The sequence below is a fragment of the Poecilia latipinna genome, unplaced genomic scaffold (genome assembly GCF_001443285.1).
Source record: "Poecilia latipinna isolate Pla-1442-1.1 unplaced genomic scaffold, P_latipinna-1.0 Scaffold4139, whole genome shotgun sequence".
Lineage (NCBI taxonomy): Eukaryota > Metazoa > Chordata > Actinopteri > Cyprinodontiformes > Poeciliidae > Poecilia > Poecilia latipinna.
This window is the reverse complement of record NW_015116755.1, coordinates 1-24707: the sequence shown is the minus strand read 5'-3', so window position 1 is coordinate 24707 and position 24707 is coordinate 1. Positions and strand designations below refer to the sequence as shown.

Genomic DNA, 24707 nt, shown 5'->3' with positions numbered 1-24707 from the left:
TCAAAATAATAGATTTTGTGGTGCTAAATTAGAAATATTTTTAAGGAAATTTTTAAATATTGGCGCCAATATATGTTAAATGTGACTTTTTATTACTTGACATCAAATAAGACTGATAGCAGTCACGTAAACCCAATGTTTTGACCAATTTTGAGAAAATTTTGCTGTAAAATCAGAACAAATGAGAGGATCTATTGATTTATTTATTTTTTTTTACTTTACGGATTTGTGAAAAACTGGAGGGACTTACTGGTGTAATTTGGAGTCTAGAGGGCCACAAAAAAAGCTGCGACGGGCCAGATTTGGCCCCCGGGCCTTAAGTTTGAAAGTTGCGACTTAAATGGTTTAACATTAAAATAAAAATGAGTTATCCTGCTGCTATGCAGCATGTAAACCTAATAATCAATAAGTCAATTAATCGCATGATAAATTAAAACAAACTCAATCATTTTAATTTGTATGATTTAGTATTTTTATTTTTTTTTCTACAGAAAACTGGATGACAGAAGTCTTCAGTCTTGAGTTTTGGTCTCAGCTAGCCCTTTTTCTGAAGGACAATTTTGTTTACAGAACTTTTCCCCTCCATTATAGTTTAGTTGTATTTTGTTGCTAGTTTTTTATTAGTATTAAAACTGTAATATGAAACTTATTTAAAAAAAAAAAAATTTGCATGTTTTTAAACTGTTACTATATCATGACAATATGGTAAAGACAGATAATTTACCAAAAATTGAAATGTGAAACATTGAGCTCCTCTGGCATCTCCCAGCTCCAACTAAAAACAACCAATCAGAGCTGGGAGGCGGGTCTTAGCGCTGTCAATCAAAATCTCATCCTCTTACCCCCTTGCTCTCAGATAGCTTAAATGTTATGAATGCTAAGGCTAGTTAGCATAGCCACACAGATAAACAGTTTTTCTGTAACGACAAATTGTTTCTCTGCCATTAGTACATTTAGCAGCGAGTACATGAGGATGATTAACAACGCTAAGTCCCTCCTCCTGGAACCGATTGGTTGTTTTAGCTCTGGAGCGTTGCATTTCTTCAAATGGCAATAGATGACAGAAGTGGAGATCGATGTTTCCACATTTTATCTCACATTATATGACATGACATGGAGACAGTTTTAAAAAAATACATTCAAAAAACATTTATAAAAGTTACTGCAGCTTTAATTATTTAGTTTTATTAGTTATAGTACTAGTTTGAGTTGTTTTATACTTAAATTTTTAGATGCAGAACACAAAAAGTCAAAGTATTGTGATTATACCTATATAACCGATTTTCAGTTAAATTATTCTGGAACAATCATCTGACTTTGGCACTTTGTCCCAGCTTTTGCTGTCGCCATTTTACGGACAGTTTTAAGTACCGCCGCGAGGAGCATAAAGTGCCATAATTTGCTAACAACTGACGTAAACTGCTTGTGTGGAAAAAGTAAATAAAAAAAATCAATTTCATGTCAGTCTGAAAAAAATAGATTAATAAACAGGAAAATGAGGAGTATTATATCTGTATTTCAGTAAGTTGTATAATCATTTTCCCCATTAATTACTGTTTTTATTTATTTCAGTTAAAGAAAATGTTTTCCCAGTTTCAGGTTTTGCCCTTCAGTCAGTTTTAGTTTAACTATAATAACTTTGCTGGAACCCAGTCAGTGTTGATGTAAACACAAACAAACCACTTCCACTTAAAACAGATTAGAAATCACTTTAATGTAACAACATAGTGATTTTTAAGACTTACAGTCAGAAATAAAAATCTAATTTCAGATCATTTTAAACCGAGAGGAAGGAGATAGCCTGGTGGAACGACTGAAATAAAATAGAAAAACATGAACACAAACATATGCCTCTTAATACTGTGATCTGATAACATGTCTGCAAGAGCTTTTTTTTCTTTTGTTTTTTTTTTCTTTTTTAAAGGAATAGTTTGCCTCACACGAGAACATTCTTGTTGAAAACCTAAAGAATGTGGATAAAATAGATTACAGTACTTAAATATAAAAATAGACTCTGGATTTCTTTGCTCCCATTTCTCTCTCTGATTCAGTCATGGAGATGGACGGATGGACGTGTCCAGCGTGTCCTCAGATCCCTCAGTGGCACATTCGAGCAGTCATCTCTTTCTGTGGAAACAAACAGCGAGTCGATTATTAGAAACGCTAAATATAATCAGTATTAATGGCTGACTCTGAAATAAATTAACTTTTCAATGATTTTCTGATTTATTGAGCTGCACCAGTAAAACAAGTTAATTCCTAATAAAGCTCTAATAGAATAAAAAAAAACTTTAATTTTCAAGGCATAAATTAATTTAAATGTGTGAGTTCAAGAGTATTGCTACATTTTTTCTGAGTACAACTGATTATATTTTATTTTAAAGAAATTGTTCCATTCTGCTGATTTTTTATTCAACTACTGAAACCTATTTCATGCAATAGTAGAAACACATAAAATTACAAATAGACAAATTATTTAATTCCTTTTTTAAATTAGAAAATAAACATTTTATTGGCTAAAATTATAGCATTCCTTTGCTGCAAATGATCAAGTGTACTTAAACGACACATCTGATCTGTTGATTAATAGATGGAGAGCAACAGGAGCTTAATCTGAGATTTATTTATTTTTACAGATCAGATTTATTTATTTTGAAGCAGGTGAATCTAAAAATGTCACTTCAGAAGTTCTGGGTAGAACATTTTTTGTACAGTTTTGGCTTAATTGCTGCTTTAAACATCTCGTTCTTTCATTTCTAGTCAAAAAACAAGATTTTTCTTTATTCTGCAAGTTTGTATCAATCAACAGCTAAAACCAGTTAATGTTGCATGCAAATATTGATAAGAAATTGTGAAAATATTGTAAAGAATTTATGTAATTATTACTTTTAAGGTGCATTTTCCCCTCTAGATTGGTTGAATTAGGTCAGCATGGTGACTCTGTGAGGCTAAAATTAAAATTTTTCTCAACTATTCACTGCAGGAAACATACATGTGTGATTAAACAGATAATATAATTTTTTTTAAAATCATTTTTCATTGTTAATCTTCCAAGGTGGTGAAATAAAGTCCTGATTTTGAAGCAGCCGAGTTTTTCCAGAGCTTGATCACATGAAAAGACGTCGATGGATCAAAAACAGAAAACAGGTTAAAGGTTAAAGCTCTGAGTTTACAGCTCTGTAAACTCAATCTGATCAGGGAGACCTACTTTTCAGATCCGAGAAATGTCAAATCATGTTGCTTTAAATCCATAAACAGTTTCCTCAGAGGGGGGAGGGGCCTTCAGTCTGAGCATGCTCAGTAAGGCTGCAGGAAAACTGCACTGTTTGAGAGAAAACCTTAGTTTAAACCCAAATAAAATGTCCCAACGTTTGTTTTCGCAACATGTATGAAAACGAGTCAGTCTGCAGAGCTGCTGTGTTTACCTTCATGGGTAGAAATTTACATGTTTTTGCTTTTGGCTGCACAGAGCATTTTGCATGATTCAGACTTTCTCATTCAAGCTGAACAGCAGGCAGTTTATTTTTACCATCACTCACTATGACACAACAGGTACATCTCAACAAACCAGCATATTATAAAAAAAGTTGATGAACTTAGTTAAGCCAACTAAGCCTACTATTGATTATTTGAGCAGTACTTGGTTGGCCCTCGTTCCACTCCAGTTCTATCATGGTCATTAATCTATGTATCGGTTCTTTCATCCCCATAAAACTCACCATCAGAAGGAAACGGCTTCACTGGCTTTGGATGCGTTAGGCCAGCAGACGATTTAGCCCCAAATCATCATTCTGAAAGCTCCAGCGAACCTCAAGACAGAGTGTGCCTCTCCACTTTCTCTACGACCTTGATTTCCAAATTAAAAGTCTGATTTGATTGCATCTGAGCAACAGTCTAGTCCTCTTTACCCAGAGTTCAGGACACTTTGACTGTGCTTTTCCCAGGTACTTACAAATCTATGCCTAAAAGTTTTTCCTTCCACTCAACTTTCCAAAAATAGATCTCTCTGAACAGCCAGCTTCTTTAACAATGACTCTTGTTGTTGACAATATTTTCTCTATTTAAATAATAATAGATAATTCAAATTCAATTAAAAATACTTCATTAATCCAAAGGGAAATTAAATACTGAGATAATAGTAATATTATAATATTATATTATATTAGCACATTATTATTAATATATATTGTTAGTATATATTATTATATATATCATGAATATCATATAATTACCTAGATGTACTAAAAGAATCAAATGTTCAGGTATGTTGTGAAATGGTGGTGCTTTTACGCCGTTTCACCGCTAGGGGCGCTAAAGCTTTGATTTTTAATTATTTGTTTTTCCTAAATTCCTTCCACATAATACTTTTACTTTTTTATCTAAGACATACAGATTTTTAAGTTAATGTTAAAATGAAAGTTCCTTTAGAAAATAATCTTGTCTTCATTTGTAAATTTTAATATAATTTAACCAATTAAATCAAATTAAAACAAGGATCTGTAATTATTATTTATTAGGTTGTTTGCTCTCTGATTTGCCCCCATTTGAAGCCTCTCTGGTGTTTAGTTTGCTCAGGTCCAGGTGTGTTTGACTCACCAGGGGTTCCAGTTCTTTGTGGTCCGTCAGGTTGAACTCAGTGACGAAGTAATAGAAATGCTTGTAGCAGGTGTTGACGTGCGCCTCAGCGCCCATCTGGGAGACCCGGTCGAAGTGGTGGATGTAGACGTGGACAAACACCCGGAACAGACGAGACAAAATCTTCTTAGCCACCTGCATGAAGCACTTAGGGAAAGGAGTACCTGGGGGAGCAGCAGAAGGAGAGACTCTCTTTCTTACTGTCTGCACCAAACATAAAACATGTTCACAACAAACTACCTAGTAAAAAGTTACATTTTCTGTTCGTCTGACTGCAGTTTGCTTTGACAAAATTAGCAGGAAGTAGTTCACATCAGCGGTGGTTTCTATTCATAGTGCACTGGGCATGGTGTGACCCATTTTTTTAATCCACTGCCTGGATGTTTCTGTTGTAAAGTCAGCTGCTGAGCCGCAGCAGAGGCCATGCATACATGCAGAGATAATAACGTCCAGACGAGAACGCCACTGCCACGGTTTTACCGAATCCTCAACGTCTGCGATGCGAAACGCAGAAGGTAATCTAATAAATCCAGCCTTGAAATACAAACGCTTCATATTTTGGATTGCACAACTATTTTATTTATTTATTTTTTTCCACAGGTTATTTTTAAAAGTTGCTTTTTGCACCAGAGTTTGGGTTACAGATGATCATTTCAGGTTGAACTTTATTTTGATTTTTATTCAACATTATAAATAGGCCTGTTGCAATAAGCAAAAAAAAAAAAAAAAAAAATCAATTAATTAATTGGATCATGAATTAAACTCAACAATTAGCATGATTTAACTTTTTTCCTCTTTCTACCAAAAACTGGATGAATAAAGTCTTCAGTCTGGTGCTTTAGCCCTTTTGTGAGGGACAATTTTGTTTGCAGAGACTTTATAATTAACTTTATGAAGCATTTTGTTTATTTTCCAGCGTTAAATGTTCATTAGAATTTAAAGTTTATTGATCTTTGTAAACGTAATCTTGCATTATTACGTCATGGTCTCAATTTCTCTGCACAGTAACTGAGTCAGAGTAAAACTAGGCTACAGTAAACAACAAGCAGTGTTTTCTGTTTAAACAACATTAAACCATAACCTCATACTTGGCCATTGCAGCTCTAGGGCTATTAACGACTTTCATGTTGTCTCTACAAACAATCTGCAAATTATCTCATCTCAACCTTCTGCATTTGTAATATCTGAAGCGATTGTTCCTTTTGATTACTCTGTCTTTGACATTGTGTTTAATTTTCCCACTGCGTTACTTGTTTTAGTGTTTCAAGCTTTCTAAATTATATTTTTGCTATTAGAAGCGACTGCGGCAAAAATAATTTTCCTCTTATCTAGGCTACAATCAAAGACACCCTGTAGAAAAACATTTTTATTGACACTAGAAAACCCGTTTGTCTCCATACTTCAGCTCGTTTGGCTTCGTCTCAGGAAGCTTCATGGTGGAAAAAGCGTCAAAAGAAACTGGTGATAAATGTTGACTGTAGAGCTGCAGAGGAGGAAGTGGTTTTCTTTCAACAACTTCAAGTTTAGCGAGAATAAACGGAGAGTTCGGACTGATGGGAACCACAGAAACTCAAAGGCCACACGTGAAGAGCAGGCGCTGCTGATGAGCGGATAAGGACACAATGGGTTGATTTACCCTGCTGAATGAGCTCTATGTTTCATTTTCTGTTGAATATGAGTTTTATGAAACGGTTAACATGAAGGTTTGACTGCAGAAGATCAAAACAACTTTGATTCATCCAGATTTATTCAACTTAACTGAGGATAATGTGAATATCTAAATAAAACCAGTTTACTGTACACAGATTCAGAAATAAGTTAAATAATCGTAATGTTACATTTTCAGTATAGAAACTGATTATTTCTACATCATCAAATTTTTTTTTACTTTTTTTTTTTAGAAATGCATAAATTATTTCATAGGGTTAGGTCACAATGTTGAATCTTAACTCATATTTAATGTGTAAATATTTGCATATAATAATGCAGAATGCATTAAATGCTAATAGTTATTGTTGAGAATAATAAAACTAAAAATGTGCATACATTTTCTAGGAATATTTTATCCATATATTTAATATCAAATATGCATTTTTAAGCAAAATTAATCTTCACTATAAGAACATCAAATTACAGATAGAGGAGTAAAGATGTAATGTCTTTAGTCTTTTATTTACTTTTTATACAAACGGAGAGGCTTTCAGAAACCGAGATTATAGTAATCCTTTGTTATCATGATGATTTAGGAAGCCATTAATGTTAGCTTATTTTGTGTCTGATGTGATGCAGAAGAATTAAAGCTGCAGTATGCAACCTTTAAATAAAATAAATGTAAAGTTTTTCATTGTTTATTTTGTATGAAGCTAAAACTGCCACTTGACTATTTCTGGGTAGAATATATTTACAGACAAAAGGTTTTTTGGCCTTATTACTAACTATTAGCTACTGCCAATAGTAGCTAATAGCTACTGCTAATAGTTAGTAATAACTAATGAGCTAATGTTGCTCTTTCAGCAAATGGCTGTTATTATTATCCGTTTCATAAATATTTTTTTTTTACATACTGCAGCTTGAAAGTGTATGTGCAATTTTAAATTGACATTTATTACCAGTGTTACTGTACTCAACATAGACGATGGTTTATCTGCAAATTTAAAGAAACAATTTACTCAATGTCCCTTATTTTAATACAGCAATTCCTTCAATATTTAACTATAAAACAGGAGAACAGATTAGGTCTGTTGCAAGAAATCAATTAATCACATGATAAATTAAAACAACCTCAATTATTTCAATTTGTATGATTTATCATTTTTTCTCTTTTTTACTACCAAAAACTATATGATAAAAGTTTTCAATCTGATGTTTTGGTCTCAACTAAATCTCTTTTTTTCTTTTTTTTGAAGGACAATTTTGCTTACAACGACTTTATAATTCATTTGATTTGTTGTTTTGTTTACTCAAACATAAGCCTATAAAGAGTGAAATCAGAGAACCTCATCATTTTAAGTGGTATCTTAATTTTTCCAGAGCAGTATATCTTAACGGACCAATGTTATTGTTTTTGTTTCGACACCATTTGATTATTTCAGTTTTTTTGTCTTTGTTCTGAATGTATCCATCTTACCGCACACCTCCTAGTTTTTTATGTTTATTTTATTTCTGTTGAGGTTATTCGTTCTCTTATCCGGTTATTTAGCACTACTTTGTTGGTTTGCGAATATAGAAAAATCAGTGAATAAAATAAAATAAATTAGCGAAACTCAAAAAAAAAAAAAAAAAAAAAAAAAAACTAAACAAAGACTCACCGACGTTGGTGGGGAAGATGTTCTCGTTGTTGATCTGTACCTCGATCCAGTCCATGAGCAGGCTCATGTACTTGGGCGCCGACAGCGCGGTCGGCCTCTTGTACTTGTGCTCGTCCTGCCAGCGGTACTCGTACTTGGGCCCGCCGGACATAACGGGGCAAGTCTGGTCGGTGCAGGAATCGCTGATGGTGCCGTAGATGAGGTTGATGCGGTTGAAGAAGTCGACCACGTGGACGGCCACCCAGTCGTTGAGGTCCTCGCCGTGCGGCAGCTGCACGGCCTGCTTCAGGTCCAGGCCCGCGTTTAGAGACGCCTGCGCCTTCTTGTGCAGCTCGAAGCGCTGCGTGCCGGGCTCGAACTTGCGTTTGGGCCGGAACGTTCTGTCTTTGTTGAAGACTTGCTTCAGGGCCATAGACATGGTCGCCTACGACGGATCCCTCTGGTGAATTATTTACTGTGGAGGAGGACGCAGTCAAAAGGTTGCGCAAACAACCTTTGCAGACCTCAGTGTTTTCAAACCGTTTGGCTTCTGCTTCTTAACCTGCATCCAGAAGAAATAAGAATCAGATTAGACATTAAAGTAGCAAAATATAAGGTTGCAAATGTGGTGCGAGGCCAATTTTTGGAATTCTTTGAGGTTTGCTGCCAATTATTTCACCCCCAAAAAAACTATAAAACTGAATAAAGACTTCAGATTTTTTGATGGGGGTAAATTACAGGAAAGCACACACCGTTGGTTGGTGCATTCATCCATTTAATGATTAAGAGAAAAAAGTAATTTTGTGACAAACGTCAATGGTAGCAGATCAGTGAATTCACATTGCTGAACAGAACTGGGTGTTTTTGATGCCCCAAACCGGCTCATCAACAGAAATAAAACCTAAAGTTCAAACTTCACACACAAATCTGAATATTGGCTTCATTTTAAAGTTGACTGTTTCTGAGGCGACTGTATAAAGCTGCAGACTCTCTAAGGTCCATAGTCCAAACCCGTTCTGTTTCGCACACAAACAAATTAAAAGCTGCTTGAAAACTCATCTGGTTCAAATCTGAGTCAGATCAAACTGCTGTTCTCATTGATTTGGGATTGAATTAACAGACTAAATACACATCAAAATACAAAAACATCCACATTTATTATTTTGAGACTATTTTTTCTTCTTGAAAGGTAATCTATAGTAAGATAATATTCATTTCCAGTAGTCAGAATCAAAAAATTCTACATGATTTCAGTTATTAAACAGTTAAGCATTATTATCCACTTCAGATTTCATCTCAAATATTTTAAAAAGTTTGTACTTTTATACTTACTATTTTTTATTCTCGTCTTTAGTCAATCCTGTTAATGTTTTCAACATTTTTGGGGTAGATGCTGCACAAATCGCAGATCAAAAACAGAAAATAATTCATAGTTTAATATTCTCTATAATATTCTGTCACAGTTTTTAAAACTCTGCATTCATAAATTTGATCTTTTAGTTGATCAATTAACTGAAATATTCTGACAAGTTTCACTAAAGGATTTTTGTTGAACATTTTTATCACGTCTAAATATATCTTTTAATTAAGCATGATTTTGGGTCACAGTTTTTTCCCAGATTTCGCTAAATGACCCCAGAACTATTGTTCATATAGTTTAAAATCAGTTTTCATCAGATGTCAGGAGACATGCCTCAATGACCACAGTTTATTTTTGATTTCAGGAATATTTTCATGCTGTAAAAATTACTATCTTTATAGCAACGTCTCCATGGATCCTGGTGGAGCAAATTCTTTATCACTTTGCACTGAAAAAAAAATCTCAAATATGGATCAGAATCAGGGTTGCTGTTATTTTTTGAGACTTCAAGGTTTGTAGAATACCCACTGAGAAATTAAAATGTGCATATATGGGAAGGGAAGAAAAGGAAAATCCACTTTTTGTGTTTTTAAGAAGCAAAAATAGACATAAACTACTAAAATGACCACTAAAGGGGTTTACAATTCTGAATTATCATGAATATTTGTTATAATGTGTAAAAATATGTTATATTTATGGCATTTTTGTGTCTCCAATGAATACAGGTGGGGCGCAAAAGAAGGAATCCCCCTCCTTCCCTCAAAATGTTAAATGTTTAAAATGAAACCCAACTTTATCGGCTACAAAATAGTGCCACCAATTTTAAATACATTCAAAACAAGTTAAGTAAAGTCAATAATTAAGGTGAAACAGCGTTACTTCTACATTAAAGATGAAACATGGAGTCTGCGTGAGTCATTTCCTACTTCAGAGCCCTGAAAGCTTACGATGCACAACCTTTAAAACGACGGAACCCGCCTTTAGCATCGCAACTTCACACTAGTGCCGTTATTTAGCCCTCTGTCTGAAGAATGAGCACCACCCCCCTCATAACAATGCGGATTTGTGTCGTTTTTAGCTCATTTTCCATTATGAAAGCCCCGGAGATTAAAACAGCGGGGCACATGACGACTGTTGGTGAAGTTTGTTCTAGACGCTGCACAGCGCGCACGGACTTGTTGCTCAAAAAAACAACAACGAAAAATAAAATAATAATAATAACAATAATCATACACAAGAAACCTTATATACCCACAATTACAATTATCAACCAAATCAACCACAAACAACATCAGTTATCTGAGACGGTCTGATCAAACGGTGACGAAACCGCACAGTTGAAAGGCACTTTCCCGAACTTACTTGTTCCGCCTTCCTGTTTCCTTCGGTCTTCTGCCGAAAGATTACACGATAACTCGTCGATAGCTGTACGTCAGTGATATGCGCGACCTACATTATGGGTTCAGGCAGCTAAACATGCTGCAAAGACGGCGATAAATCAATAAATATGCCACTTTAATGAAGAAACTAACGTCTGACTCCTCCCTGAAATGCGAAAAGTATACCACCACAAAGTTAGCGGTAAGGCTAGTGACTTCCGGTTGAGACCTTCAAAATAATCGACTTGAATTTTTCCACTGGATTGTAACGAATTTATAAAAAATATTGTTGCTTGGATACTACATAATGAATCTTACCCAGGTTGTACATACATGAATAAAACTTTGGGAAATTTTTTTTAATGGAATTAGAGATGAATAGAAAGTGTTTCACACATTCTCAGTAGGCAGGCATTTGTACACAGATTACAGATTAGATAAGAGATTAGGGATCTACACATATCTTTTAAGATGTTACAACCAGTCAGTCTACTCTAATAGCTAGCTTGTTGTTTATTTAAAACACACCAGAGAAAACAGAAATGTATATGTAGAAAGGAGTACAATTATATTTTTCTTCTTCTACTGCTTCTTGTTTTTGGGATTTCAAAATGTACCATATGTCTAATCGGTACATATATGTATATAAATATGCAATTTGATTAAATTTAATAATTTACTTTCTCAAAGTAAATTATTATAATCTTTTTTTACTGTGACTAAATCAAGTTGTCAATGTCATTTTATACAGAGAATAAAGCTCATGTAGATTAATTTATTTTTTTTCTTTTTTTTTAACTACCGAGACATATTATTTGAATCGCTTATTATTTATGTAAAATAACCATAAGCAACTACATCACATATTTTAGGTACAAATCCGTAGTACATAGAACGAGAAAACCTTATTTTGAAAAGCCACATTTCAACTTCCGGTCTTGTTCAGCGTTGCCTGGCAAGACAGAGGCACTTCCTCTGACAGTGTGTTACAGAGCTTGTCAGACTAACCTCATTTATTTCATAACGCAGTCTAAGTAACCCACAGTATATCCTGTTTAAACCACAAATAAATAAACAACTCTAGATAACTTTTTATTGCTCGTAAATCTATTAAAATACTCACAAAACATGCATTTTACATGTAAGGTTCAGGTGATCAAATACAATAGAAAAAAACATCCTTAATGACTTGTTGGTATTTTTACCCATTCATCTGTAGTTGAGGTCGAGTTGCAAAGGTAACTGGTCCAGGACAAAAAAGTTAAAAAGTAGAACTGAAGTCCTGACGTCCTTTATAACTAATTTTTTGGGTAAATGAAGCGTTCCCACTTCATAAATAATAGTTTCTCAAGAAAAGAAACTATTGAAGTTTCCTCCCACTTTCCTGTCAACTTTCAGTTTCAGTTAAATTCAGTTAATCAATAATTAATAATTCATTCACAAAATACATAATTTCCATTCAATCCTACCCACGTTCCTATTGATCCTGGTTACTAAACAGTGCATTAAGTTCAGTTTACTATTCAAATTAGTTCAAAACATTTTCTATCTAATGAAATCAGATTCATTAACTTGCAGTATTCATGGGTGCATAGTGACAGTAAATAATCGTCTGTATTGCGTTGTTGACTTTATAAGGATCCTTCATACTGTAAATGAATGTTGTGGGGACAGTAGAGAGGAAAAACTTCTCTTTAATAGGAAGAAACCTCCAGCAGATCTCAGCTCGAGCGACCAGCTGGAAGTTTGAGAAGACAGAGCAGATGCACAAAAAATAAACACATGAACTAATGTAGGAGAGTTTTATGTCTTAATGAAAAGTAAAACATTAATTCAAAGCACTGTTTCCCTGCAGGAAGAAGGCCCTGGATTTAAATCCCAGTCTGGAGTTTTTCTGTATGGACTGTACAGGTTCTCCCTGTAATTTAACTGAGAAAGTCAGAGTTTTACCTTGCGGCTCACATCTCTTTTCTCCTCGGCAGGCTGGTACAGTATTCACATAATTGCAGATAGTTCCCCACTCTACCTATTTACTTCCCGTTCCATTCAACCCCCACTTATGAACTATGAAGATAATGAGATGGTTGCTGTGCAGGCAAGCAAACCAGACCTGATTCCTCCCTTAGAAGAACTGCTTTTCACAAAATCCCCTCAAAATCCCCTTGGTGGGCCAAAGTTTTAACAATAACAACCATTTATGCCACTGTAATAGCGTCCTTAAATCTTGAAAAACCGAATGCTTCAGTGCCATCCCTCAAATGGTTTTGTTGGAATCCATCTCAAAGTTTAGTTTCAATAATCTTAATTTGGTCATTTCAGAATTCAGAAATATTTTAAAGCAGTCCAAGTTTAATTTACTTTAAAATGCGATAGTTGGGATCAACAAAGCCCGCAACAAAACACTTGTAGTTCCCAGGAGCTACTGTACTGCGCATACAACGGTGAACCCAGCGGACCAAAAGGGCTGAAGCTCCGCTTGCGTTGCTAGGTGATGGGCTGGACTTCCTGGGGTTGCTAGGTAACGGAGCAGTACCCTTCCACTGAGACTCAACATTGAAATATTGGCTTGTTTTCCAGAGATCAAAAAACGTTAGGATCTTGGGTTGTCTTGGTCATTTCATTCTAGTTCCATTATTATTGTGTTTTCCTCATTTTCTTGTTTTGATTACGCCAGCCTTGTTTAGTTCAGTCCTTTCTCAGTGATTCTAGTTTGTTAATCTATTCCTTGTGTTTTGTCAAAGGTTACTCTGAGCTTCACACTGCAGGCCTTAATGCTAAATTCCGATTTTTCTTGTGAAATCTGATTTATATATTTTTTTGCGTGGTCCTTCACAATTCCAAATATATGCGACTTGTATGTAATCTCCCGTGTGAAACGCAAACGACCTAAAAATGTCCCGCATGCGCTGTAGAGGGCGCAATAACGTCACACTTGAACCATAAAAAAAGAAGTGCTCAGTGTTTGTGGGAGTAAACGTGGATGGTATTGAGAATAATTTACGATTTTAAAGTTGTTGTCCAACCGGAGCCAGTTCATTAAAAACTTAATCCTCTTGATCGTCCGCCATGGCTGTTGTTTTTCTTCCCGGTTGCGCGTAACAGGACGCAGAACAGTGACGTTTGTCGAGTATCAATGACGTTCAGGTACAGCTTCAGGTCACATTTGAAAAGATCAGCTACATATCGGATTTAGGACCACATATCTAAGTGGCCTGGGTCTTAAAAGAAATCCGATCTGTAATTTTCAAATTGTCATGAAGAAATCAGATACAGGTGGCATTAAGGCAAAAAGGGTGGGGGGAGGAAATGTGATTTAGGTCTCTTCAGGCTGCAACCCCTCACACCTGCAATCCATTAGCTAATCGTCCCCGGTCTTTTGTTCCAACTTTCACCCTCACAGTATTAAAAACCCTTTTCTATTGGTTGAAGGATAAAGACAATAATTGATGCTGAGTAAATCTTATCCCTAAGAAATAAACAGATGTCTCTTTGTTTCTTTAAGTTTGTAATAGGATGACAAAGTTGTTGTTTTAAAAAAATGTTAATACATTGCACATTCATTCCACACAGCCAAGATGGCTTTAGAATAAAAAATGGATGACAAAAATTGTTACACATTTAAATTTCCATAAACTCTACAAACATATTTTTGTATTTTCTATGGTGCCCATTCCATATATATGAATCACTTAACATAAAATTTGGACTCAAATTATCTATTTTTTGTTAGTTTTGCTTTATTTGGTATAAAGACAGACAAACTGCTTTAAGGTGGAAGTACAGAAAAAAAACAACACTTCATGTGCCATAGAGTCCCATTACAGTCTAGAAATACCAGAACACAGAATTAGTTCTGTCATCAATGCAAAGACACTTAACATTCAGATCATGACAGACACACAAACCTACAGTAACCCTCCTGACACAGCTGAAACACCCAGGAACAATTTACAAATGCACATTTTGTCAATGAGGCCCGTTTAGCTGTATCTGCTCGGCATTCAAAGCTCATCATTATGCGCCGCTCATGAAATGCCCTTTGTTTTGGTAGTTTAACGCTTGGTTGAAAGGACGCTTTGTGCAGCAGTGGGACAGAATGCGCCTGTCTTCCTGTCTACTTGCTAGGCATGGCAGCAGCTTCGGCTCCATCAGGCTTGGCCTTGCTGGATATGGAGTAATGATAAGTCCTCATGGACTCCTCGACCTTCTTGAAGTCGGGGCGATCCTCGTGGCTGGAAAGAGAGAGAGAGGGAAGAATGTGAGAGATCTTGGTTTAGAATGCTAAAAGTGATAAATAAAACCTTAGTTATTATCAATCTGATAATACAAGGCTCATACAGCAGCATTTATGTCACCTCAGACTATTATTTGCTGCATGTTTGAAAACAAACCTGACTCAATCTTTGGAACTTCGCAGCAATCAAATAAAAATGATGCAAACTATAAATGTTGTCTACACTTTCTTTTTATTTGGACTTTTTCTTGTTTCTACTTATCTAAGGATGGAATAAAGTCCTCATTTGTTTCTTTATTTTGTAGATTTTTAGATTTAGATGTAAACATATTCAGACCCATTGCACTTTTCTATAACTGATCATAATATAAAGTTGCTGTTTAGTGTATTTTCTTGAGGTTTACGTGACACATGCATCCCTGCCACTCCAGTCTCAAATCTTCTATAGGCTGAAACAAGTTTTCTAGGATGTATTTATCTCCTACTTTCCCATCAACTCTAACCTGAGGGCGCTCCAGTTGATTTTTTTCCAACTGGAAAGTCAGAATTTCCCAGTTCCAAGTACAACTGGAATGCAGCATGAATTACTGAGGTAATTGGTTGCACTGAGTTTAGTTTATGCCAAAATGAAAGGGACTGAAAACTAATCCACTCCATATGATTTTATTTGTAAAAATCCGTTAAATTTTTTCCCCTCTTTTTCACAACTTTTGGTCTGTCTCATAAAATTCAGATAAAATGCACTAAACCACTGATGCCCAAACTTTTTGGAATGGAAGGAAAAAATGTCAAGTTGCAACTATTTTTAGTGCTTTAATTATAATTGCAAAAACTTTTATATTTTTATTTTTACTTGATCAATAAACTAAATACACAACATTTTAATGAAATAAGCAATCAGTTCTTTGTAGATTTAAAATAAAAAAGGGTCTTGCAGGTTTGCCAGATTAAGACAAAAAACAGAAAATCATATACTAAACTTTTCATCTTTTTCTGGATTGTTTTGTCTCTTTTTAACAACAAGAAAAGTTTATGGCTCACTCTTTTTTCCCCAAGTTTGCTAAATGGGCCTTCCCAAGTCTGCCTTTTATTAAAAACCACTGGATGTTTTTGATCAATATTACTAATAAGTTAAATAAAAAGCAAAACCCTGGATGAATACTTTGTATTACACATTACATTTTCCATTTGAAGATTTTAAAATGTAGATCTACATCAACTTGCTGAAGCAACAAACCAATTTTAGGATATTCTTGAAATGTGATCACGGGTTCTTTGGACACCCCTGCACTAAACATTTAATGGGTGTAAATACATTGCGAGGCTCTGTATGTCAACTGCGAGGTGAATGAGATTTGGTTTCTTACGAATGTGTCCAGCACTCTCTCATCAGTGTGTACATCCTCTCTGGACACGCTGGCGGACGCTCCATACGGCCCCCGTTGTTAATGAAAGCCGTGACCTCCTGACCTTTCATTTTCTGGAGAAAAGTCAGAGAGGTAGAAGTTGTAGCATGACGCTTAAGAGTTCTTCAGATCCTGGTGAGAATCTTTCATAAATTCACTCTTGCAGATTGCTGTTACCTTGTAGGGTTTTCCTCCGTAGGAGAAGGCCTCCCACATGGTGACGCCAAAGCTCCACACGTCACTTTTACTGGAGAATTTGTGGAAGTTTATACATTCTGGAGCGTACCACTTCAGTGGCCATTTACCTGCTGTACGAGCCTGGAAACATCATTAATTGATGGTAAGCAAACACAACAATTTTACTTTTAAAGACTTCTTATTCCATTTAGTAATGAATAGTAGGCCGTGATTATTGTCTCTCATCCTTAAAGAAATGTGGCTGCGTACTTTGTAGTAGTTGTCATCTGCTCCCAGTGCCTTGGAAAGCCCAAAGTCACTGATTTTGGCGAACTGCTGGTTGACCAGCAGGACGTTGCGAGCTGCCAGATCTCTGTGCACAAAGTTCTTGTCCTCCAAATACTTCATCCCCATCGATACCTGGTGCATCAGGTTGACGATGTCCTCCACAGACACAGTTTCCCTGAGACGGATACGAACAAGGAGAGTCTGAGCAATAATGATAGTCTGTCTTGAATGGAGGAATTGTGATTTGATGCTTTTATTTTCTGTTTATCTTGGTTTGGTTTTGTTATATTGAAGTATTTTTTTAAATATTGCTCAGTTTGATGGCTTGGACTTGTTGTTCCTGCTGTTGGCACTAGATGTCCTCAGGTTCCTTCATGTGTTCCAGCTCTTTGTTCATCTTTTGTTTCATATTTCTAATCCACTAACTTCTGCTGATCTTCCCAGTATATTTGCTCATTCTCCAGTATTTTTACTTCTCAGATCCTCTGCTTACTTAATGTGTAAATTGTTTTTTACTTAATCTTTGGTTAATTTGAAAAGAATCTTGTCTTGTATCTGAAATTAGCCTCCTACAAATGCTCATTTGAGTACTTACCCTGACATAAGACAAAATTATTTATATAGTACATTAAAAAACAAGGTAATTCAAAGTGTTTTACATCATAAAAACATTATAGTCACCAATTCTGAAACAAATAATAAACAGTACATGATGGAATTCGTAAATCCCATCATCAAGCAAATATGCATCAAACATATTGATCGATGTTTCACTTATAGCTAAAGGAAAGAAATCCTAAACAGGTGGGTTTTAAGTCTAGATTTAAAGGAAGTTAGTGTTTCAGCTGTTTTGCAGTTTTCTGGAAGTTTATTCCAGATTTGTGGTTCATAGAAGCTGAATGCTACTTCTTCTAGCTAGTTTGGTTCTGGTTCTGGTGATGCAGAGTAGAACCAGAACCAGAAGATCTGAGAGGTTCTGGACGGTTGATGCAACAGCAGCAGATCTTTAATGTATTGTGGTGCTAAGCTGTTCAGTGATTTATAAACTAACAACAGTAAAGTCTATTCTCTGAGCTATAGGGAGCCAATGGAAGAACTTTAGAACTGGTGTTATGTGCTCTATTTCTAGTCAGAATGCCAGCAGCAGCGTTCTGGATCAGCAGACCTGTGAAGGTACTGTTGCAGTAATCAATGCGACTAAAGATAAATGCAAGGATGAGTATCTCTAGATCTCGCTGAGACATAAATCCTCTAATCCTGGAGATGTTCTTCAGGTGGTAGAAGGCTGATTTTGTGACTGTCTTTATGTGGCGCTGAATGTTCAGGTCAGAGTCCATCACTACTCCCAGGTTTCGGGCCTGATCGTTAGGTTTTAGTTGTAATAACTGAAGCTGTGCATTGATTCTAGTTCGCTCCTCTTTAGGTCCAAAGATAATAACTTCAGTTTTGTTTCTGTTTAGCCGGAGAAAGTTTTGGCACATCCACACATTTATCTGTTCTGAGCATCTGTTCAGTGATTGGATGGGTTCTGAGTCACCTGGTGACATCGTAATGTAGAGCTTTGAATCATCTGCACAGTTAATCTTATTTATTGTTATAACCTGAGGGAGAATGTAGATATCAAATGGTACGGATCCCAGGATTGAACCTATTGGTACCCGACATATGACTTCTGTTTGTATTGATGTACAAATATATTTTTTAATTGACTGGTTGCCAACTGCAGTCCTCGAGATTTTACTCTCCTGCAGGTTTTATATGTCTCTCTGCTCAATCAGATCATTGAATTACCTCTTCAGCATCCCATTAATTTTATTAAAAGGTATGAGTTATGAGTTATTCATATGATTCAGGTGTGTTAGAGCAGCAATGCATCTAAAATCAGTTTTAATTTCACACAAAGAGACACAGAAGTCACATTTAAATTAATGTTCTTTCCCCATTGTGTTTTATAAACACTGCAGGAAGTTAATGTATTGATTTGTTTCCATTCAAATAGTTTTAAAGACATTTATTTATTTTCTCCCCTCTGCATACTCACTTTTTGGTGGAGAGGAACTTGTTGAGCGGACCGGCTGCCGCCATCTCCATGACGAGCATCAGGTGCTCGGCATTGCAAAGGCCCAGCATGCGGACGATGAACGGGTTGTCCAGCTGGTGCATGATCTCTGCCTCCCTCATCATCTCGTCCTTCACCAGCTTTTCATTTTCACTCTTCAGCACCTTGATGGCCACGTCTACCTGGCCTCTGTGGTTACAGAGTTAAATATTGTCGTTAAGCAGTCATAAATCGTGTGGAATATTGTTGCTGGTTTTGTAAAAAAATAGTGTTAATCTCACGATTCTGTCCTGAGGACGCCCTTCTTGACGCAGCCGAAGTTTCCAGAGCCGAGCTCCACCTCGTCCATGATCAGCTGGTCCCGCTGGATGTTGAATTTCTTGATCTCATTCGGGTTGTGATATGGGTTAAATCCATCACAATCCATGGGCAGAAGGTCGCGCTCTTTAGGCACAGAAGTAACTTTCTTTGAGGCCAGCGCAGCAGCTGATAGAGGAATGAGACATGTTCAGTGTGTTTATAAAAATAAGCTCCACGTCCAAATAGTAGTATTGTTTTCATGCATAAAAGTATACTGGGAACAGAGTATGTTCTATTTAAGCAAAACTAAATAAAGGGTATTAAAGGGTCAGTATTATGTGTTTTCTGGGTATATATTGCCACTTTATAGCTGTTAACAGCCCCTGACATCTAGAAGGGGCTGTTCTAGCACCTCTGCTGATTGGCTGCAGAAAAGCACCAACACCATTGGACCAGCAGATGATGACCCAGTCAATCAGACTGATGAGGCCCACCTGCACCCTATAAAAGGCGACTGGAAGGCTTTGTTCAGGTGTCTCCCAGCTTTGCTGTTTGTGGCTGATGACTGGTTTGGGCAGCTTTGAAGTACTTTGTTCTGCTGACCCATTTTTGCTCTGCTTAGCAGTTTTAACTCTGATCTTGACTGACTTTAAAGCAATCTAGAAACTTGTGTTTGGTGCTTCCTTAGTATTCCTTTAGTGTTTTTCTTTTGGGTTGTTTTAAATTTAGCTTAGGCTAACTTGTTTGGTTATTGTTGTTTAATTGGTGGAGGTTCACTTAACCCTCTTTAGTTTGTTAGTCTTCTTTTGAGTGAGTTAGGTTGTATTGTGTTTTGTTTGTGAAACTATCCTTTTTGTAATAAATAATTTTAAATTTCACTTCTTTCTCTGGACACTTCTCTGAACCCCTAGACAATAGGGTTTTAACAATAACACAGTCAAGTAACTGTTATCTTCAGTTGTTACAAAATTATAAATAAAATGTGATATGCAGAAAGATTAAATAAATCTTGAAATAAACAAATTAAAATATGATTGACAATAGCAATATTTTTGTTTTTATTTCATGGGAATATTTATGAATAACAAAATTTATTTTGTTCATAAAATAATTGAGCAGATTCACTCAATTTTGATGAAACTGCTCTCCATAGTTTGGTAATAAAAGTGCTGCGTTACAATGTAAATAAATAACTGACCTCCTGGCGGTGGTGTGTATGCATTCGGTCGAGGTCGCCTCTGAAAGGAAAACATCCAGATAAATCTCATGGGTTGAAAAAAGAGCTGAATTTTAACAGAGATGGATGTGAATACTTACTTCTGAAGGAACACTGGGTTTCTCTGAAACATTGAAAGAGACACAAATAAAAAAAGTATCCATGCCTTTTGAACCTTTTCACATTTTGTCACACTACAACCACAAACTCTAGTGTATCTTATTGAAATTTTATGGGATAATCTGGCACAAAAACATGGCATAAATGTGAATTAAAAGGAAAATTGTGCATAGTTTTCAAACCTTTTTATAACTAAAAAGTGTGGTGCAAGTTTGCATTATAAACTTAAACCACTGAAGAGGAAAGCTATTGTTAAAAGAATGACACGAGCCATGCAGGAGACAACCAAACAAAAAAAAAAAACATTGTGGTCATAGGAGCCTGACCTTAAAACTTATGCCTTTATTTAAAATACTATCTATGTGTGATGGAAATATAATTCTCCATTTATCCTAAAACACAGATCCTCTTTTTGTCTCAGTTAAAATCCCAATAAAATAAATTTAAGTTGGAGGTTGCACTATGACAAAATGTGGAAAATTCTAAGGGATATGAATACTTTTGCTATTTATAACTGAACAAGTACAACATGTTTTATTACGTTCTACAGTTTTGCCGTTGACGCAGGCCTCCCCGAGGACAGTTACCAGACCATCAGGCTTCATCTTGAGATACTCGACCAGCTGAACAGGCAGAGGAAGTTACAGTCATTTAAAGGTCTTGAGCTGCTGCAGAAATAAAGGTAAAAATAATAAAAGAAAAGAAAATGGAGGCTCTACCTGCCACAGTGTGTCAAACTTTGTTCCCTCCGGCATAGCCAGCTTCCCTGATTTGTCCTGCTGGATCTGATAGTGGTAAGCCGTTTTCCCGTACATCATAGAGAGCGCAAACGAATTAGCCTCGTCTCTGTCTCTGACACTAACATACACAAAAAAAATAATAATTTGCATAAAGATCTCAGATGTTGATAGCTCAAAACATCAAGTGGCAACACAGAGAGGCAGAGCTGTGAGGCTTACAGAAACTTGCCGTCTGGCTGTGCTCCAGAGTAAAGCCTCCTCTCCCCTTCGAGTCGAGTGATTTTTCCGTGATACCAGGGCATCTGTTCATGGGCGGTGGTGGCGATCAGCTTCTCAAGCTGAGGAGCCTGACTGATGACGGCCTGCTCCATGGCTTCTCCCTGAACAAACGCAGCAGAAATGTTAAAAGTGGTCCTCAACGTTTACACCCGCATGTGAAAATGGCTGCAAACAGATGTGCAATTGTAAAACTGTACATCTTTGAAAAGTAGACGTGGAGCTTCCTGCACAATCAGCAAGAATGCAGCAAGTGATTTCTGAACAATAAAACACTAGTCTTTTCCAGCAGCCATTGTACAGCCAGCTGACCAAAACGTGCTGGAGTTTGGATTTTGGGTTGCTAGGTGATAGGCAGAGCTTCATATGGGTTGCTAGATAACGTAGAATGTCATGTACAAAAATGTGCAAAATGTGGATTTTGCATAATAGGTTGCCTTTAAGTACTCATGTACGGATAATCATTGATTATCATATTTTTATTTTATTTATATTATTGAAGCAACTGGAAAGCTGGGTAGGACTGTCTTGTCCAGAACTTAACTGGTTTGAATCTTGCGTAAAAAAACAGGGACTTCTTTGTGTTAGTAGGTAATTTCTTATCAAAACGGACAGAAGTCACATGTGGGGTTCCACAAGGTTCAACCCTGGGACACCCCCAGTTTAATATCTACATGCTCCCATTAGCTCAATTTATAACAACAAATAAGATTAGTTAATATAACTCTTCAAATTGTTATTATTCCGAGTCACTAACCAGAAACTAAACTGAAGTTATTATCTTTGGACCTAAAGAGAAATTATCTAGAAACGACGCACAGCTTCAATTATTTCAGCTAGAAACCAGCGATCAGGCCTGAAATTCGGGTAAAGTGATGAACTCTGACCTGAACCTTCAGAGTCGCATAAAGACAGTTACAAAGTTGGCCTTCTATCACTCGAACATTTCCAGGAATAGGAATATTTTTGATAACCCCATCTGATCTAAAATGGTGAATCTGATTTATTATCTGACAATGAGAAAAAATGATTGTCTTTTTAGTGAACATCCAGTTTTAGCTGTATGTGTACAAATAATGTGAGAAGGAGCGACTCAAATCCCTGATGTGCAACGTTTTGGTGCAATAATATTTAAGTGAAATTGTCATTAACATTGTGATTTTTCTCAACCTGATCAAGGGTAACACTTCTGCAAAGTGTTTCTCTTGGAGATTTAATTTGCCTGATCTGCCAGTGTTTTTTCCCACATTAAAAACCAAAATGTCTTACTCTAATTCTAACCCTCAGCTGGCAGAATATTTCACTTCGCACTTTCTCATGTACTTGTTATAAGTCATACATGTTCCATTTTTGTTCTTTTAAGTAAATGTAAAGTTTCAAATTGTCTAAATTTCTTGGTGAGTTTAATCAGCTGCAGATGAATTCAGTGTAGATCTTTTAAGGTGCTGTACACTGCAAAACCACAAAATCTTACCAAGCATTTTTGGTCTAGTCTCTACTGCAAATATCTTATTACAGGTTGTTTAACATTGATGAAGAAGTATTAGTACTGGCAGATTATTTCACATATAACATTGAAAAAATGCCTTGTAATAAGTAAAATAATATGCCAATGGAACAAGTATTTTTTAGTCACTATTAAGGAATTATTGAGTTAAAGCAAGCTTCTTTATCTTGCTGAAAAGCTACTTATAAGTTAGTTTTGTTTCATTTCTAGTGTACTAAGATATTGGCAATAGAAACGAGACCAAAATCAGTTGGTGAGATCTTGTGTTTTTGCAGTGTATTAATAGATTTGTCTTAATTTACTGGATTAGAAAGTAAATGAAAATATTTTTGCTTCACATTAAATTAGGCATCCTTAAACCAGAAGTGAGTAAAGTACCCAAAAACTGTACTCTATTAAGAGTAGCACTACTTCAACACATTTTTAGTTAAGTGAAAGGAAAAAAGTAGCCATCCAAGAAATTACTCAAGTAAGAGTGAAAAAAATACTTGGTAAGAAGTCTACTCAAGTACAAATGATCATTTTTTTAATATTTAAAAGTTACAAAATCAGGCAGATCAAAATATAAACTTCAGTGGAAATTTTGGTATTTTAAGGACGAAAATGACAATAATTCATGTAAGTCACAAAAATAAGAAAATCAGACAAAATAAAAAAAATTCCAAATCAGTTTCTTTCAATAAAAAACTTATGAAACAAAACCTGCAGGTGTGTCTGGATTTTTTGTTAAAACGTTTTTGTTTTTCATTCAGTGGGTAGAAAATCCATGAATTTCAGTCAAGAGTAGAGATACTTCATAGTAAAATTACTCAAGTAGAAGTACAAACTACAGGGTAATAAAAATACTCCTAAAAGTACATTTTTTTTTCGAAAAGTTTCTCAAGTAAAAGTAATTGAGTAAATGTAACTAGTTAGTACCCAACTCTTCCTTAAACTCAGTCCTAAGAACTGCAGTGTAGTAAAATTAAACCCCCTTAAAAACAAGGAATTTGCACGTCTTAAACAGAATGAATGAATTTCATGCCTCACCTCCAGGTTCCAGGTCTGCTTGACGTACTCCCTCAGCATGTTCTCCCTCATTTTGTCGAAAACGCCGATCTTTACGGGCATCTCTGGAGGACGCAGACATGGCTTCTTCAGGAGACACACCAGCCCATCGGGGTCCTTGCTGTAAAACTCGCAGAGCTCCCCGGGGCCGCAGTGAGGCTTCCCTCCGGAGATGCAGTAAGTCCCATTCATTTGTTTCTCTATGGTGTAGTGGTGAAACTCCAGGTTCCAGACCACAGACAGGACGTAGCCTCCGAGGCTGCGGAGGCACTGTCTCAGCAGGAAGAGGCCGTCCGACATGCCGGCCAGCTTCAGGTGCTGCTCGGCGTCCGAGCGACTGATGCTGCCGTAGAAGAAGGGCAGCTCGACCGCGGGGTCGACCGACATGTTGAGGCCTGGGAGGAGTCAATCTGAACCTGCTCTTGAAGTTCTGGACGAATATTGGCAAAGAAAACTGGATAGAAAGAAGAAAAGAAAATGTAATTTTGGAATTTAAATTCACTTTGTGTCACTTCTTATCTTCCTCTATCAGCCCTACTCATCCGTCTAAGTTCATTTACAAAACGAAAAAAAGAACCAGACGTGGACAGAATCCTCAAAAGTTGTACTCAAGTAAGAGTAGCACTACTTCAACATAATTTTACCAAGTCATTTTGGTCTAGTTTATAGTGCAAAT

General features: G+C 36.2%; 2 protein-coding genes across 2 annotated transcripts; both read right to left on the bottom strand.

Moving 5' to 3' along the window:
• Positions 1-1689: 1689 nt before the first annotated feature.
• LOC106942242 (MOB kinase activator 3A) lies at positions 1690-10879 on the bottom strand. Its single transcript, XM_015025471.1, has 4 exons — positions 10645-10879; positions 7944-8484; positions 4597-4799; positions 1690-2127 (listed from the first exon to the last, which is right to left on the bottom strand). Exons 2-4 carry the CDS (start codon positions 8359-8361, stop codon positions 2098-2100), a joined length of 651 nt encoding a protein of 216 aa, XP_014880957.1. The 5' UTR covers positions 8362-8484; positions 10645-10879; the 3' UTR covers positions 1690-2097.
• Positions 10880-13481: 2602 nt separating this feature from the next.
• LOC106942241 (tyrosine-protein kinase ZAP-70-like) lies at positions 13482-24418 on the bottom strand. Its single transcript, XM_015025470.1, has 12 exons — positions 24014-24418; positions 21421-21581; positions 21181-21319; positions 21003-21084; positions 20443-20465; positions 20324-20363; positions 19107-19311; positions 18808-19014; positions 16749-16941; positions 16479-16619; positions 16263-16375; positions 13482-14893 (listed from the first exon to the last, which is right to left on the bottom strand). The coding sequence occupies exons 1-12, from the start codon at positions 24416-24418 to the stop codon at positions 14776-14778; spliced, it is 1827 nt and encodes a 608-aa protein (XP_014880956.1). The 3' UTR covers positions 13482-14775.
• Between the last annotated feature and the right edge of the window lie 289 nt (positions 24419-24707).

Bases quoted from the DNA above. Each gene is read 5' to 3' on its own strand.
- LOC106942242 (XM_015025471.1), bottom strand. From the start codon at position 8,361: ATGTCTATGGCCCTGAAGCAAGTCTTCAACAAAGACAGAACGTTCCGG. The intron at 4,800-7,943 runs GTGAGTCTTTGT...CTGCTCCCCCAG, and splicing joins CATCTTCCCCACCAACGTCG to GTACTCCTTTCCCTAAGTGC. The intron at 2,128-4,596 runs GTGAGTCAAACA...TTGTTTCCACAG, and splicing joins ACAAAGAACTGGAACCCCTG to AAAGAGATGACTGCTCGAAT.
- LOC106942241 (XM_015025470.1), bottom strand. From the start codon at position 24,418: ATGTCGGTCGACCCCGCGGTCGAGCTGCCCTTCTTCTACGGCAGCATC. The intron at 20,364-20,442 runs GTAAGTATTCAC...TTTTCCTTTCAG, and splicing joins AACCCAGTGTTCCTTCAGAA to AGGCGACCTCGACCGAATGC. The intron at 19,312-20,323 runs GTCAGTTATTTA...TTCCTCTATCAG, and splicing joins ATACACACCACCGCCAGGAG to CTGCTGCGCTGGCCTCAAAG.